At 54.6% G+C, this 17,774-nt stretch overlaps 1 protein-coding gene across 6 annotated transcripts in view; it reads right to left on the bottom strand.

Moving 5' to 3' along the window:
- Positions 1-226: 226 nt before the first annotated feature.
- The window catches only part of GPR68 (G protein-coupled receptor 68), a 28,287-nt gene continuing 10,739 nt past the window's right edge, over positions 227-17,774 (bottom strand). For 3 of the 6 annotated variants that reach the window (XM_032344670.1, XM_032344673.1, XM_032344671.1), the window contains exon 2: positions 227-2,280. In XM_032344670.1, coding sequence (XP_032200561.1) covers positions 1,069-2,151 — 1,083 coding nt within the window. In that variant the 5' untranslated portion in view covers positions 2,152-2,280 and the 3' untranslated portion in view covers positions 227-1,068. Of the gene's footprint in view, positions 2,281-8,250; positions 8,298-9,665; positions 9,948-11,702; positions 11,907-17,774 lie in introns of those variants that run through there. The other 3 variants (XM_032344669.1, XM_032344672.1, XM_032344674.1) reach the window with 3 other exon arrangements.

Below are 17,774 nucleotides of genomic sequence, written 5' to 3'. Positions count from 1 at the left end.
GGACGGCGAGAGGATATCACGAGACTGCTGGACACTCCACGGGGTGTGTGGTGGGGGACAAAGTGGGAACTGGGGGGCAGGGGGAGGCAACACCACCAGCAGTCACACAACCCCAGCCTCAATGTCTTGGCACACAGCTGTCATGGAGATCGCATTTGAACCATGAACACATGCACGTGTGCGCACACAGACACACACACACACACACACACACACACACACACACACACAGACACACACACACACACACATCCCCAGCTTCTGCGTCTGGTGCTTCTGGGCAGATGGAAACAGAAAACTAATGAGCAGGACTCTGCGTGCTGGGAACTCTGTCCTGACACAGAGCTTTCGGTACCGGCTGTTTGAAAGGACCACAGACATGGCCCCAGGGAGCTCTGGGGAGCCCTGGGCTTTGTCTCCTATCAGTCCCGGGGCTTGGGAAGTCCACTCAGCTCTCCCTCTGATCGTGAGATGAGCCTGGAGCTGGGGTCTCTCCTCTGCTGTCATTCCCCTTGCTGTCCCCCACCACACACTTCCAGCGCCCAAACACCTCCCCACCTCCCTTCTCCCCGTCCGACCTCCCAGCCGGTCCTCTTCCCACAAAGGGGTGAGGCCCAATTGTCAGGGATGACAACACAGCTTCACATGTCGTGACTCCAGGAAGCACCAGGGCCTCTGGACAGGTGTCATCTGTGGCGATGGCCCTGGAAGGCCCTCACACATGTGCACCCAGGAACCCGCCCTCACGCCCCAGGCCCATCCTCCATGCCCCTCACACTCTGCACCCATCCCTTCCCATCAGCTTCTCTTCAAGAACCTCGTGGAAGTGACAATTCGCCCTCTTCTCCCCAGGAGCCCAGCCAGCAGCAGATGGTACCCGTCAACTCCCAGGGCTCATCCCCACTGGGTTCAGCAAGCTGGAGCGGGCTCCCCAGGCCAGAGAGGTTCTCACTCCAGCAGAAAGAGGCACCTGTCCTTGGCCAACGGCAGTGGCCAGCGGTCGCCAGCAAGCTCAGCCCTCACCAGCCCCCCTGCCGACGGTGAGACACTCCCCCCACCCCGCCGGAACTAGGCCAAGCCGCCTGCAGGGGACCCCCCGGCTCCGGGTGAGTTCGGGGTCTGGAAGGTTGAGTGGAGCCTGGTCAGCAGCTCAGGCTCGTCGCTTTTCCCGGAGGCGTCTGCGGCGCCCAGCGGGTAGGCCTCCCGGGCGCGGCCACCCCCAGCACAGGCGAGGAAAGCCAGGCAGGCCCCGCGGAGGCGGCCCAGGTCCCTGTGCGTGGACTCGCTGACAAAGCAGTAGAGCACGGGGTCGGCCACGCAGTTGAAGCTGGTGAGCAGCAGGGAGAAGTGGTAGGCGTTGAAGATGGCCCTGGCGAACTGGCAGCTGGCCTCCCAGAGGCTGCGCACGAGCAGCAGCGCGTGGTAGGGCAGGAAGCAGGCCAGGAAGATGACCACGGTGCTGAGCACCAGCCGCTGGATCTGGTCCTTGCGGCTCTTCTGGGTGCCGTGGCTCCGGCGCACGGCCCGCAGGATGCCCCGGTAGGAGGCCAGCAGCAGGCAGAGCGGGAAGAGGAAGCCCACCAGGAAGCGGTAGTGGTTGATGCCCCGCTGCCGCGGCTCCAGGGGATAGTGCTCGAAGCAGACGCGGTGCCTGTCCCCGTCCTCCACCACCTCCTTGTGCAGGAAAAAGTAGACGCTGGTCAGCAGCTCCTTGACCCAGATGAGCACGCTGACGGCCACGGCCGCCTTGAGCGTGCGGAACTGGTGGAAGCGGAAGGGGTGGGCCACGGCCAGGTAGCGGTCGATGGAGATGCAGCAGAGGAAGCCCACGCTGATGTAGATGTTCTCGTACAGCAGGATACCGCACACCTTGCAGGACAGGTCCCCGTGCGACCAGTTGTCGTGCTGTAGCACGTACTGCAGCCAGAAGGGCAGCGAGCAGATGTAGAAGAGGTCGGCCACCGTCAGGTTGCACAGGTACACGCCCAGCTCGTTGCGGGCCTTGATCTGCAGGTAGCCGAAGTAGAGGGACAGGCAGTTGGCCGGGAAGCCCACCACCAGCACCGCCACATAGACCACCGGGGCCAGGGTCTGGTGGATGGTGTGGTCAATGCTGCACAGCGAGGTGTTCTCCGCGGTAGCGTTCCCCATCGCTGGGCCCCAGAGCACCTCACCCCTCACGGGTGCAGGGAACGGGCAGGTCTCTCCGCGGCCATCTTGGTAGTCGGATATAGCTTGAGCTGTATGGAAAGCTGGGCCTCCTTGGTGGTGGGTAAACCCCTGAAAGGTAAAGGTGGGAAAGGCTTTGGATAATGGCAGCTGACATTTATGTAGCGCCTACTGTGTGTCAGGTACTGTTCTAAGGGCCTTCCTTAATGGAGAAGATGGACCAACCTCAACCTTGACTATCTAGTTGACTCTCTTGGTCACATGCCAAGACACTAAATGGTGGTTTATGCCTCCCTGTCTCCCCTTCCCTGGCTTCCTATTCCTTATTTATTTTCCTGGTCACTCAGGGCAGCGAGCAAGGGGAGGAGCTCTTATGAGCACACATTCACCCTGAGCCCCACTCTCCAAGGGACGCCCAAGGTGAAGATCTATTCCAACCCACACACAACAGTGAGGGCTCCGGCCACTCTCTCCCATGACAGCACTAGGCATCAGTCACATTTTCCTGCTTGCTCCCAGGAAGGTACCAGGTCAGTCAGCCCTGAGGCCACAGCCACTTCTGGGAGCCTCTCCAGAGAGCCCGGAAGTGACCCCACCTTGCCACATCCTAGTGGGCTCTGGCCAGAAACGAAGACCACACTTCCCACAGGGCATGGTCTGGACCCCCGGGTGCTCATGGGGAGGTGCTACCTCACCTCCTCTCTGTGGAATTGAGGACACAGTGCAGGGAACAGCACAAGGAAGCAACAGAAATGAGCACCAGGCCGGGGTCAGCTGCTTACTGGCTGGGCTAGTGATTTCCCCTCTCTGAGCATCTGTGTCCTCATCTGTAACCCGGCTGTAGAAACACCTGCCCTCAGGTCAGTATCAGAGCCACGTAAAATGATGGATGATGGATGGATGGATGATGGATGCCAAAATCCACAGCATTGTTCTGCCAGAGGCAAAGGGGCAGAGTAAGAGATGGGAAGTCTTACATTGGTGAAAAGCCCATATTGTTGAGAATTTAACGAAGAAAACGCTATTGCTATGTGTACAGATACATTTGAAGAAGAGAGAACAAAAATTTCTGTTGTAAGTCCACTTTATAAATTAATATATCGAAACGAAAGGCCTGAGCTACTCTGTTGATTGAGCTCTTCTGGCAGAAAAATCTCACTGCCTCTAAATCAGGACTTCTCAATTTTTTGTTGGTTTAAGAATCATCCTCCCAGAAAGCCTCATTAGACAGTTTTTCCCCCCCGACTGCCCCCTTTCCATGAAATTTTAATATCCCCAATATATTGCACATCTGTTTGTGTACTGGGGCCCTTTGAAGGATGACAAATCATTGTAATAGCTCCAGGGTTTTTTTCGCCCCACCCAAGAACCAATTCCAGCCCTGCCTTGAGCATGTACGGCCCACAGGATTGCAAATTCTGAGAGAGTGAGGTTTGAACGAAGCTGTTTTGAAGTATCAGGAGATCCACTCTGCCCTTTGCATTGTCCCGCCACCACAGTCAAGCTGAGCTCGAGGACCCAGAAGGGAGACCCCTCAGAGTCTGCTGGGCGGCCACCTCACCACCTGCTGACCACGGCCCCTCTGCCCACCGCCTTCCCCCTGCAGCTCTGTTGTGGCCCCTGCCTGGCCCTGGGGCCCCTGGAACCAGGGCTCAGCCTGGAAGGGGGTGCAGCGTGCTGGGAAGGGACTCAGAGACACCCAGCCCAGCAGTTCCAGTCCTGGGGTGCACGGAGGGAAAACTCGAGGGATTCCCCTACAACCCCTGCTCAATCTCATCAACATGTAAGATCAACATGCTCAATCTTATCAACATGTAAGTATGGGCATTGTCCCTGGGAAAAGTTCCCTGCAGCTTTCATAAAGGTCTCTCCTCAACAGGCAAGAGATGGTCCTACCACAGCTACCCTCCTCGCCTGGCTCCCTGTGGCTCCCTCCAGCACCGCCCCTCCCTCACCGCAGCTCTCCCGTCCATGTCACCGCACCTGACCCACATGGAAGCCAGAGCCCTCTTTTTCTAAAACAACCAGGCCTCTTCTTCCTTGCTTAAAAGCCACTGAGATGGCTTCTTATCACACCTGCACTAAAACCCAAACTCCTCATAGGACCTACAAGGCTCCGCGTCGCCCACCACCACCACCACACGCCGTGCACTAGCCACAAAGGCCTGCTGTCCGTGGCTCAGGCCTCGGCTGCATAAGCGGTGGCCTCTCGGGGGTGCTGTCTCCTGCCTCCTCCCCACCTCCACCTCTACCTCAGGCCTGGCTCCCTTTATGCAAGACCTCCGCTGACCGCCCCACATAAGCAGCCCCCACCCCGCCACCCTCACGCTTGCTGTTTGACTGCTCCTCAGAGCCCCCAGGGGCACGCAGGATTGCTCTTGCTGGTTTGCTTGTCTGCGGCTCCTGGTCTTTCCCCTCCACGGGAATACGAATCCCAAGAGGCCAGAGGCCAGGGGGCGCCTTGAACGCAGCCTGGCACCTCACACGTACTCACGAACACTTCTGGAAGGAATAAGTGAAGACCACCTCCTCGTTGCACAGGTGAGGACACCAAGGTTGCCAGATGCTGGACTGAGGGGCTCTCCCCGCAGCATGTCCCACCTCCCGGCCCCCACCCGAGACTCACTCCCAACCCCTCAGTCTCTAGAAGACGAGGATTCCCACTCCCGCTCAGCTCTCCGTCCTCTCCAGGACACAAGCCTAGAGTCTCAGTGATGGTGGTGGAGGGGAGTGCTTCTTGGTGTTTTTGATGGTGGTGAGATATATATATATATATATAATATACCATTTATCTCGTGGAACACTTTTAAGTGTACAGGAGATCACTCACACACTGTCACGCATCCAGCACCACTGTCCGTCTTCAGAACTTTCTCATTTTCCCAGACTGGAGCTCTGTTCCCATGAAACGCTAACTCCCCATCCCCCTCTGGCCCCCAGTCCCTGGCACCTGCCGTTCTGCTCTCTGTTCCTGTGAATGTGACGATTCGAGGGCCCCCGTCTAAGGAAATCGTTCAGGGTTTGTCTTTTGGTGACTGGCTTATTTCACTCAGCGAATGCCCCCAAGATTCACACCTGCTGTGGCATTTGCAGAATGTCCTTCCTTTTTAAGGCTGAATAATATTCTGTTTTATGTATTTACTGTATTTGGTTTTTCCATTCATCTGTCAGTGAACTTGAGTTGTCTCTGCCCTCCCTGTTGGCTGTGGTTGCTCTGAACATGGATGTTCGGTTATCTGTTTGCGTCCCCGCTCTCAGTTCTTTTGGGTAGATACCCAGACGTGGAATTACTAGATCATATGGTAGTTCTATTTTTAATTTTTTGAGGAACTGCCATTCTGTTTTCCAGAGCAGCTGCACCATTTCACATTCCCACCAATGGCGCCCAAGGGCATCTTCTTGTTTTTTGCTTTTTGAGTGTTTTGGTTTTGCTTCTACGTTTTGACGGTGAGAGGAAGGGAAAGGGGCAGCTGAGGCCTGTGATCCCCAAACTCAGCTCAGTGTGTCGAACCAGGTCTCCAGTCACCTTCCTCTTGCCAGACCTCCTATCCCCGAATCCCAAGCCCACACCTGTGGGGCCGAACGGTCTGGCTGGCTTCCACATGAGAAGTGGACCGCAGCACAGGGCCCCAAACAGTCCCCTGGAGCACTCATTCAGGACGAACAAAACCAGAGCGAAAAACATATCCTGTCAGGTTTTAGGAATTCACTGGGAGTCACTAGGCTGAAGCCTATTGTTTACTAGCAGTGAGTGTACACATGGGTGGGGGGGCGGGGGGGGGGGGTTGGGAGCGGGACGGCTCTGGGGCACCAGCTTGTCCCTTCCTCCCTCCTAGGCCAACAGTAATGGAATTCTGGCGACCAGAGTCAAAAATATTCAAGCCTGCAGGGCGTAGAAGAAACATTTACTATGTTTAGATTCAAGTACCTCCTACGTTCACTTGTAGCCAAAACAGGATTTGGGTGTTCGAAGAGCAGCGGCTTTCGAATTTAGGTAACATCCGAATGCCCTGGAAGATTTGTGGAAAACAGATTATTGAGCCTCCCCTTCAAGGTTTCTAAGTCAGTGGGTCTGAGGTGGGGCTTGAGAATTTCCTGCATGTTCCTAAGCTGATGCTGGTGTGGCTAGCCCATAGAGCACACTCTGCGTTCAGAAAGGTCTGGGTTTTGGCTCCTGGCAAGTGGCAGGATAGGCACCCAGACAACACAAGTTCCCAACCTGGGGAGCAGAGGTGGCTGGAGGGGAAACCGAAGCCCCAGCAGGACCTTGCGGGCGGAACCAGGAGATGGCCCATGCGAGGTCAACAGCCTGATTCAGTCTCTCAAGAAGCAGTGACTGGATCTGTCAGGATACTTAGCCATCGTATTTGCAAAATCTTTTGCAGAGCATTTCACACCTGTCCCCACCCCCGTCTTCGCAACGGCCCTGTTATTTCCCCCATTTGAGGGACGAGGCAACTGAGGCCCAGAGAGATGGAGTGGCCTGCCCAAGGGTCCAGTTCTTCTGTGTTTCTCCCGCCCTCAGGAGGCCTCCAATCCCACAAGACAGGAGCAGCACATGCACAAATTACTGCCACCCGACGACAGGGCAGGGTATGGCGGTGCCTGCCTAAGCATACTTCACGCTCACATTTAATGTTGGTTTGTTCTTTTCACTCCACACACACCGTCTGGGGGACAGCATCCTTCTGTCCTGCCAGGTGGATGGCAGACATCACCGGCATCCTCCTGCCTCACGGGCCAGGCTCAGTGGGACCCACCCCACTTCCATCATTTCTGCATGAATCTGCTCTTGGAAGGGGGCATCCCTACCTGTCCAGTTGAAGGGCCCTCAGCTTCTTTCCTTATCTTCATCCAAGGCCTCCAGTTAACAACCCTGTTCTACCATTTCCAACTCCTAAATATTTCCCACATCAGTCTCTTCCTCTTCAGTTTCCTCACCAGTGCCCTAGACTGGCTGGGTCAAGCCATCATCCCCAGAATCAGCTCAGTGGTCTCCTATTGGATTTCTTGGCTCCATCTTACCCCCCGTAAAGCCATCCACTAAAATACAAATCTAACATAACCGTTTCTACTTCAGATCCTTCAATGGTTCTCCAATCTTCCTTCTTTCCATCCATTCATCCGTCCGTTCACTTATCCATTCACGCAACAGAAACCTACTGAGCAGCTGTTATATGGAAGCCACCGCATCAGACACTGTCACTCAGTGTAACTCAAGCTTCATTTAGTCTCATGGGACAGTGAAGAAGACAAGCGAAACCAGCTCCTAAGGAGAGCACAGGATTTTAAGGGAGTTCGTAGGAGGTAGCCCGGCCCACCCCAAAAAGCTTTCCTGAGCCGCAAGTCAGGCTAAGACAGAAGAAGGGGGGAAGGGCTGCCCCAGCAGAGGGAAGTTTCTGTCTGTGGAAACAATGTGTGCAACAGGCCAAATCTGAGAGATAATGGGCACTTCTGGGGAACTGAGAGTAGCCTGGCATGATGGGGTCTAGGTATGAGGAAGTGTGGCCAGAGAGGAGAAAAGAAGAAGCTGTAGCCACTGACTAGGGAGGTGGATAAATCAGAGCCAGGGGCAAATCTGAGATATTCCTCAGTGCTTGGTCCTTATAAGGTCTCAGAAATTATTTGGTAGATGGATGGAGAGGTACAGAGGTACACGGGTGGGTGGGTTGAGTGGGTGGGTAGATGGAGGGGCAGATGGATGAGGACATGGATGTATGAGGGTAGACGGACAGATGGGCAAGCGAATGGGTAGAGAGATGGAGGAGTGGGTGGGTGGGCGGGTGGACGGATGTGTAAACACCTAGGTGGGCGCCGGGTAGATGGTTAGATGGGTGGGTTAATGGGTAGAGAGGTGGATGAATGGCTGAGTGGATGGGTAGATGGGTTTGAGGTTGGGTGCTGGGACAGTAGGGATGCCATCCATAGAAAGGGAAAAGGAAGAAGCAAGATTTACTGTGGCCTTCACTCCAGCAGCCGGGAATCTGCCCAAGGCTCCAGAGCTGATCCAAGGCTGCAGCTTTCTCACCCAGGTCTAACCCCAGCCAGCCGCCCCTTCTACTGGTTCCTGATGACACGTACCCTCAGACGGCAACTACGCCTTGCCTGGAGTGTCCTTTCTCTACCTGGTCTCCATAGGAAACTCGCTCCTCAAAAATCAAGGGACACAGTGGGTGCAAAAGTAATCTGTAAATGGAAGAACACAGACAGAGCGGCAGAACCAAGCCACGTCAGCGGAGAGCCCTCCACCCGCCAGGAACATTCCCGTACACTCGTTCTCCTTCAACACCACTCTTATCAGTGCTCACTTTACAGACCAAAAAACTGAGGCGCAGAGAGAGGAACCAACCTGCTCCAGACTCCACAGTCACAATGTGGCAGGCAGGTTTTGAACTCAAATCGGCCCACACTTTCTCTGCGTCACGTTTTTTTTCTCTCCATCACGATTATCACTGAGCAGTCACCCCCCTACCTCCAGGGCTCCCTGAGTCCCAGTCCTCAGATGTCACCAGGAAGGCCCCCAGGCTTAGTCCTGGGCTAGCTCCCTGCACCTGGCAGGTGCTCTACCAGGTCAACTGTTTCCTCAGCAGCCCCTGAGGAAAGCCCACGGTGTGCCCAGTCCGTGGTTGCAAAAGGGGTGGAGGTCAGGGCGAAGAACCAACACAAGGAGCCCCAGTGTCTACCTCAAATGCTGCATCATGCAACTAAGAAACTGAGAGACTCCACACAAAACAACCCAACACCTCGAGGCAAATCTTTACACAAACGCCCATCAGCACAGAGGTCTCCGAGGACTTTAACAACCATGAGAAATGAGCCCTGAAAGGAAGGAAGCACTTCTTTGAGGCAAACTCAGAGTCTCCTGCACATTCCCAGTCAGAAGGCGGAGGGGCTTGATGCTGGCCTCGATCTGATGCATAAACAGTGATCTAATCTTCGCGTCTCTTCCGTGAGCTGCACACAGGCACGCATGCAGTTACTCACGGAGCCCCGAGCCCACGGAGTGGGGAGTTTCCAGCAAGCCCAGCTTCCCTTCCCTTCAGCGGTCGAACCTCTACATGCTTTCGGAGGCTGACATTTCCCTCCAGGACAGAAGTAGAAAATCAGCCCGCAGTCTTCCTTGGTCCCATCTGGCTCCCAACAATCCTCACTCCAGCACCACCAACGAGGAGACAATTTTGTTTCTAAAGCCCTTGCAACTGTTTTGAAGTTTGGTCCCATCGGGGCTCCAGCGGTCCCTCTAAGGCAGCTGGGGCTGGTACCACTATCCCTTTCCCAGAACCTGAAGCCCAGAGAGCCTAACCTAGTGGCTCAAGTTCAGACAGTAAGTCAGGTGGATCTGAATCCAGAACCCAGCATCACGGCATGAATTTTCTGCCTTTTAAGCTCTTTCGACCACAAGCCACAGCAAGAACACACTTGACATTGTAACCAAACCCGCACAGACATTATACACACGCATACTGCGAAACAAACTTCCCCAAAGCAATACTTACCCTACTACTTGTCACGCACTCTGATCATTTCGTTAGCTACTAAATTGATTTCTTGACCCACTCATGAGTCACCATCTTCAGTCTGGAAACAGCTGGGCTGATCCCCCGCCTTGCTCGGCCTCCAGACCCCAGGAAGGCGATGCCAATCTCTGCTGCCAGGTGAGGAGCAGGCAGGGAGCAGCGGCGAAGGGGGAACCTGGCTCTCCTCTGACTGTCCAGCCAGGCTGAGCTCTGCCCTCAAACCTCAAACAGCCGGGCTCCCACTAGCTGCTCCGGAGAAGCCTGGAGGAGGAGACCGGACCCGCTTTGCTGGGCCCGGTAGACGCCGCAAGCCAGCCACCCTGCAGCCAGGACCCGAGCTTCCCCTCCGGAGATTTTCCACAGACCACACCTCCCCAGCTCGGTCTAGAAAATCCCAGCTGGAGGCTGCCCATTCCTGAGCTGAGGCAGAATCATGTGAACTCCGATCTGGTATCAGGCTGGGCGGTTGCCGAGGAACACTCCCCAGCCAAGGATGAGAGCGGGGGACTGCTTCCTTGCATCCTCCTCGGAATGCTTGTCACACACACCAAGGGGGTCAGGGAGAAACCTTGCCGGGGCTGTTCAAGCTGCAGTTAGGGGCAGGGGGCCTGGGGAGTGGGAGGCAGGGGATGCCGGGAGGAGCCCAGGGCACTAATTCTACCCATCAAACCACCTTGAGCACCTTCAATACCAGGAATGGGGGGGCAGGAGGTTGGACCCCTGCCCCAGGGGTCCTTGCTTGAGCCATTCAGACAAGCCAGAGCTCTGGCAACTAAAATGTACTGTGGACATGGGCAAGGACAATGGGATAACGGCCAAGGACGGGAGAGCACGGCTATTTCCGCTCCCATTCCCTGCCTGTCACCCTTCAGGCGCTCACAAGGAGCATCTGGGTCAGTGGGTCACACCTCACCTAAGAAAATACCTGGGGAGCTGATAAAAATGAATGCCAGCCCCCATGCCCTACCTCGGATGGAGGTGTGAGCACCACTGTTTTTCAAAACGTCTCTGGACAACCCCAGCGGGCAGCCAGGTGCAGCCGTGCTGATGGGGTGGAAGCGAGCTGGTTCCTGTTTTGTGGACCAACAGAGCCAGGGCGGCACAGGAAGGCTCTGGGTGCTGAAGAAGGCAACCAGCAGTGTTGTAAAGAGGCCTGGCCCCGAGCGGGGGGCCAGCCCAGGGCTCTGGCTTCATGGGGCCTTGCATCTCTCAGGAGCATTTACTAAACTTCCTCAGTGCAGCGGGATTGAAAGAACCCCTGGAGGTGACCCAGGTCAGGCCCCTCATTTTACAAACAGGGAAACTCGGGCACACAGGGACCAAGGCTCTAGACCAGGGCCTTACGCTAAACGAGAGAGCTGCTGGCTTCAGGCACTGTGCTGGGTCGGGAGAGCCTCCTTCCCCTTGACATGATCTCCTTGGAAGCTGCTGGTCGGATACATGGCTGGAGCCAGAAAGCCAACATCCACCATGCCTTGGGGCCATTGAGAAAGTGCCTTCTCTCTGTCCCATTGGGTGATCTGTGGGACTCATCCTCTCCAGAGGAAGATTCACTGTGACAGTCTCTTGAGGGGTGGGGGCGCTATATTGGTAGGAGTGTCAAAAAAAAAAAAAAATCCCCTCCTGTGGGGCTTGGGCCCTCCAAGCAAATGCTTCTGTGCCAGCTGCTGCTAAAGGCTGCATCTCGTGAGAGAGGGGTGGAGCAGGTTAGACCCAGAGGTTTTTCATGGAAGTGTGGCTGGCTTTCCCCCATGTCACAGGAGGAGCGGGTGGGCGAGGGGAGCATGGTGACCTTAGTGGTGAATGCCGGGGCCCCCGGCAGACACACAGGCCACGGAGAACGCCTCTGGCTCTCTCTACAGGCCGGCCCCCCCTAACCAGACAAACACAGACAGACTGTCTGTACCTGCGGGAGCCACAGATGCCGCGGCCTCCCTTCCCCCGCCCCAGGACCCCCAGAAGAGCTGCCTCCCGGCTGCCCAGCCCCCTCTGCAAGCCATAGACACCATATTTTACCTGGACTGGGGAGCCTTCCTCTCTCGAGGGCCAGAGATCCCCTCTTCCTCCCCAGTGGGCCCTCAGGACTGTAGGTACAGGGGGTGATGCTTACTTTAGTTTAACTCAAATCAGCTGAGCCCACATCCTCTGAGACACCCACTCAGGAAGAGAAAAAGGAGCCCGTGCTGTGTTCTACTTTGGTGCCACGATTTCGTCTTTAACCTAAAACGGGAAAGAAGGACTGCAAAGTGTGATGACGCCACGTCTTGAGCAGTGGCCTGAGGGGTCCTAGGGACCCCATCACTTCAAGTCCCCTAAACCTCACTCAGTAAACCTACAACTAAGTGCAAAGTAATGTGTTTGTAATAAAAACAGCCTCCAGAGAAGCCCTTGGCCTGCCTGCCCCCATTCATACTTCTGTCCTTAAACCCAAAGTGACAGTATCTTAAAGCGGCCGTTGAGCAGAGGGGGGAGTTTAGTGAAAGGCAAGGGCACCTGAGCTCCACTGGGTATGGTGAAGTCCCAGGGGTTGCCACGGTCCACCTCTGTGGCTCCCTCCATCCTGGAAAGACCTAGGGCCTAAACCGCGCCAGGCCTGCCACCTATAATCATGGTCTCCTGCTCTCAGCCCTCGGTGACAGCAGTCAGGAAGCATTGTAGGTCCCCATGAGAACAGCAGCCCCAGAAGGTCAGACTGAGCCCTGGGCATCCCCGTCTGCCCCCAGCATAAACATCTCCTCCAAGAACCTTGACTCTGGAGGGCTGGTGGACTTTTCCGAGCCACTCTGGAGCCTATGATTTTGAGGGCAATAGCACCGTAGGCCGTAAGGCTCTTGGGCACCCACTGGCCCCTAGAAGTCCAGGCAATTTGAGAATCACTGTAGGGAGGGCCGTGGAGTCTGCCCTGAGCTGGTAGCATGTGGCAGCAAGCCCAGGGGCAAGAGATGAAGGTTAAGAGCAGAGGCCCTGGGACAGACCATGCAGGCTCAATCCCCGTGCCACTGTCTAGCTTTGACAGTGACCTTGAGAAACCTCAGACCTCGCAGACCGATGGTGTTCTATGAGAACTAAAGAAGATGAGGTCCAGCAAACACCTGGCACCTAGAAGATCCTTAGATGTTAGTCAGGATGCAGTGATGATGGGCCTGGTAATGAGGGTGGAAACAAGGATAGGAGGTCCTGCCCCATGATCTGATTTACCCTGGGAGGAGTGAAGGGTGTGCAGGCCAGCTTGGTGAGGTGTTTGTTACAGTGCACTACCTGGTTCCCTTGGTTACTCTACCAATTTGGGGCTAGTTAGGGGAAAGGCCTTGGAGGCTCCCTGAGGGCTCAGACAAGTACAAGTGTCTTATCGTGAGCTATCTGCTATTTGACTGCAGGGATCTTTGTTGACTTGGGTCTGGAAGGCTGGCCTTGGCCTTCCCCAGGCCTTCTTCTCTCCCACAGGCTTACATCAGAAGAGCCGATGCAAGGTACAGTATTGTTGCATTTAAAGGTGGCCAGGTATGAGGTTAAGATGGCTTCAAGGACCAAAAAAAGAACGAGCAGGGGACCTCCCAGAGTGCCTGGTACCATAGCCCTGTTAGGGTCAGGGAAGAGGTGGGAGCGACTTAGGATCAAGGAGCATGGTCATTGCCAGTTGGGGAGCATGTGCTTAGTACCTGGTCCGAGCACCTCTCAGATGCTTCCTGTTGTAACTTTTGTATCAGTCCTGTGTGGCGGCTTTATCGCTGTGTTCTAGCTAGAGCAACGGAGACTCAACGGAGACTCAAGAGTGCCAGCAGCTGGCCCGGGGTCCCATCACTAGGGAAGAGCAGAGCTGTATGACCCCAAAGACTCTGGATCACTGCATGAGTTTCTTGTTGCTGCTGGAACAAATCCCCACCCACTTAGTGGCTAAGACAACACAAATTTCTTATCTTACAGTCTGGTGGTCAGAAGTCTGACATAGCTTCCCTGGGTTGAAATCAAAGTATTGGCAGCCCTGCATTCCTTCTGGAAGCTCTAGGGGAAAATCCCTTCCCTTGTTTTTTCCAGCTTCTAGAGGCTTCTGGCACTCCGTGGCTTTCAGCCCCCTTTCAGCTTCCAAGACAGGAGGGATGGGTTGAGCCTGTCTCTCACCATTTACTCTGGCCTCTGCTCCCAGCCTCATACCTCCTTCTTGACTCTGACCCTGCTTCCCCCCTCCTCCACTTCTAACAATCTTTGAGATTGTACTGGGCCTGCCCAGGTAATCCAGGACACGTCTCCTTCTTTAAGGGTCAGCTAATTAGCAAGCTTGATTTTACCTGCTCCCTTAATTTCCCTTTGCCACGTAAGGTAACATATTCACGGGCTGCAGGAGCTACGAACTGGACATCATTTGGAGGCGGGTCATTATTCTGCCAACCATGCCTCTACATTGCCCTCATTAAAAACCCTACAGAGTAGTGCTTCACAAATGTTGGTGTGAATCTCCCAGGAATCTCGTTTACATGCTGAATCTGGTTTGGTAGGTCTGGGGTGAGGCCTGAGCACATCTAACAAGCTCCCAGGCCCCTGAGTCAGGCCTGCCTTTCTCTCTTTTGTAGCCCCACAGTGCCTGGTACTATGCTGCCCAAGGGGCTGGCGTTAATAAATGCCTGATAACTAAACGGGGGGGGAGGCGCAGCTGGGGCTCGGGGCTCGGGGCTCAGGGGTGGAGGAGGTAAAGAAGGAAACAAAGACCTGGGCATTTTCCCCCATGCCCACCCTGAACTCAGGACCAAGAAGGGAGCATGATGGAACCAAAGCCATGTGCCCAATCCGTAGAGCCACCTGGAGAAGCGTGGGGAGTTAGGATAGAGCCTCTGGGTGGGGGTGGGCTTGGAGCTGTGCCCCCCGCAGTGGAGGGCGGGCAAGATGGGCAGAAGGTGGCTAAAGTGTGAAGGAAATGAGGAGGCCCCATCGGCCCTTGTTCTGAGGCCCAGCCCATGGCCAACCACTTCCTGATCTCTTCTTCCGACTCTTCAAGGTCAAATCCCTGCTCTGGTCTTCAAGGCGGCAGCTCCTAGACGAACTTTAGGAAGCCCACCTCAGTATTCCTGGGCCTGCCCTGGATTCCCTCAAAAAGAATCACTTCGGGATGAGGTCCAAGAGTCTGGCCTTGGAGCAATTCCTTCGGGATTTTCTGACACAGGCCAAAATATGACCACCAGAGCTTGTTCAAGGCCCAGTTCAAATGCCACTTCCTCCACACAGCCCTCCTTGGATTCTTTTTGTTTTGCCTTGGCCAATTTGAGACTTCTGAAAGGTGAGGTCCGGGTGTTCCACGGCCTTGATTGCCAGGGAGCTGGGACCAGGGCTCCTCCTACAGAGAGAAGGGGCTGGCGAGTTCCGAACGACAAACAGGCAGTGGACAAGGGGACGCCGGGGGTTGGGGGACGATTCGTACATATTTGGAGTTACCACTATATGCAAGACGCCGCGCATCCCAGAGCATGCCTTGGTGATGCCTCACAGCAGCCCTGTAAGGTAAATATTATTATCCTGGCCTTACCACCAAAGGGACCAAGGTCACAGAGCTGGCTCACGGCAGGGCTGGGGTTCAAGTCAAGTCTAAATTAATTATATTTCAAAGATTAACAAGGCAATGTGTGGGAATTTGTATGAATATGTGCTCATGCCCCTCTCCCCTTCTAGACAATAAGCCCCAGGAGGAAGGAGGAGCAGGGTCTGTTTTGTTCTCTGCCAGGGAGAAGGTGGGTCAGCCCCAAATAAACGCATGACACAGAAGTGTCGAATGTGTGAATGAATACATGAATCTCAAGTCCACTTCTTCCTGCAGCCCAGTGTGGCTGAAACTGAAGTCGGGAGATGAAGGACTGGGCTAGACAGTCAGGCTCTGGGATGAGGCAACAGGAGAGAGGGTTGGTTTTGACTCTGAGGACGTGGGTGGGTGGCCGTGCGAAAATACATTACAGTGGAAACCTCTCTCTTTGGAGCGTCTGTGGTCTTTCTGAGAAGGTCTCAGCTGTCTTGGGCATCCTTCCTGCTTGGAGCCAAAGCACAAACCACAGTCCTGGAGGTTGCCATAGCTACTCCCGGGGCCTGCTGCCCTCTCCGGCCTCCTGCTTCCCCACCCACGGTGCTCCAACCCATCAGTTAATAACCTAATAATGTAGGACAACAGTCACTCCGAACACCCAGGCAGCAACCCTCTCGGAAAACAAACAGATTTTTCCAGGGAACTGAGAGATATGTCAGTGCTTGTTACACTCAGCCCGAGCCACCTGCTAAAATCCACTTTTCTGAATCCAAATTACCTACCCTCTTCTGGCTTCTCCCTTTTGTTTTAAAGACAAGGGGTTGGCAGAGCTGGGGACTGAAGCCTCCGAGGGTCCAAGGACACAGACACTAGAGAAGCCACTATTTAAGAGGCCTGCTTCATCAGCCTGGAATCAGGCCCAGAGAGTGATCCTGGCCAAAACAGGCTCTGTGATAAGGCCCTTGTTAGGGATATCTGGATCTCTACTGGTCTTCTTTGCAAAGTTGAATGAATTTGTTACCATGGCACCCAGCGTGGGGTGGGGGGGAGCCAATGCACAGGGAAGGCTTTCAAGTTGGGGTAGATTCAAGATAGTCAGAAATTATGTGATGCTTTTCTCATTGAGAGACAGCCTCGAAGTCCCCTCCCCTTGAATCTCAATGGGCTCCGTTACTACTGAGGCCAACTCTGAAGAGACTGGAAGCTCCCCTCTCCTATCACGTGGGATAGTTGCCCTTAAAAATCTGGCCGCCATGCTGGGAGGAGGCTCAAGCAGCCTCTTGGAGTGGCCCACATTGACAGGAACACAAAGCCTGAAAGACGGTCCCAGATGGAAGGCCAGGATCACCTGGCTTGTTGCAAGATGGTGTGATCTTGGAAGAAGATGCTTCTGCCCCAGCTGGCCATATCAGCCGATGCTGCAAGGAGCAGAGATACACCATCCCCTCCCCCCACAACCCTGCCCAATCACAGATTCCTGTGCTAAAAAGATGAATGCTCTTATTTTAAGCTGCTGTCTTTAAAGTGGTTTGTTTTACAGGAGGCGATAACTAGAATACGAGTTCTAGGTTTTGTTTTTTTGTTTGTTTGTTTGTTTGTTTTGCAAAATCAGATGAAGGTTTATCATGGGCTAGATTCATTCATACAGTTATTTTCATTTTTTAAACAACTTTGTGAGGTGGATACAATAACAATAATTTTCCCCATGAGCTACCAAGTCTCAGAGAGGGAAGGCATCTTGTTTGAAACCAGTCAACTAGGAAGGACAAAACCCATTTTCCCACTGTTTGTTGTTGGATGAGGCTTCTCTCCTTATAGTATTCCTGTACCCAAAAGGGTGCGACATAATGGCACTAGCAATATTCATTCGTAATTGTTTAGGGGACACTGCAAGGCTTTCAAGGCAAGATGTGCAGCTGCGTGATCTCAGGACCACCCTAGGAAGCAGGCTCTACCATCATGCCCATTTGACAGAAAGTAACACCGAGACTTAAAAAAAGTCACGGATTGGCCTAAGGTAATAGGGCTAATAAAAGGAAGCGCTGAGATGTGGACTGGAGTCATCTAGCTCTGGAATGGAGCTCCCAGCTGCAGATGCCCTAGTCTATAGCTTCCACACTGCTCCAGCCCCTACTCCTCTGGTAAGCCTTCTTTTCTTCGGAAGCTTACCTGCGCCGGCAGGCAGGGGGAGCAAGACAATCACATCATCCGACACTTGGACCATTCTCATATCTCTTCTGTCCTCACCACCTGCCTTGCCCATGTGGTGGCCCGGGCTAGTAGTTATTTCTGATTCACAGAGGCCCGGCGCCAGAAAGTGACAGTCTCTGGCTCCAAGTCAGCGCTCCCTCCTCTATTCCTCCTCCTAAATCCCCAAAGTGTCTTCCTCTGCCATTTGGCCACCAGGTCACTGTTCTCCACCTTGAGGACAACCTGAGCCCACCGACTGCCCGGCAGGAGCCCTCGCCAACCCCACCCAGCGTTCCTTCGGCCAATCGCAGGCAAGCTTGCCCGGAGGCCGACACCTGCCCTTCATCCGCCCTCGGTGTGCGGAGAAGGAAAGGAAAACCTGGCGAATCTTCGTG

The sequence above is a fragment of the Mustela erminea genome, chromosome 5 (genome assembly GCF_009829155.1).
Source record: "Mustela erminea isolate mMusErm1 chromosome 5, mMusErm1.Pri, whole genome shotgun sequence".
In the NCBI taxonomy this organism is placed as follows: Eukaryota; Metazoa; Chordata; class Mammalia; order Carnivora; family Mustelidae; genus Mustela; species Mustela erminea.
Note: the sequence above shows the minus strand (reverse complement) of the source record. Positions and strands in the feature narration are given on the sequence as shown.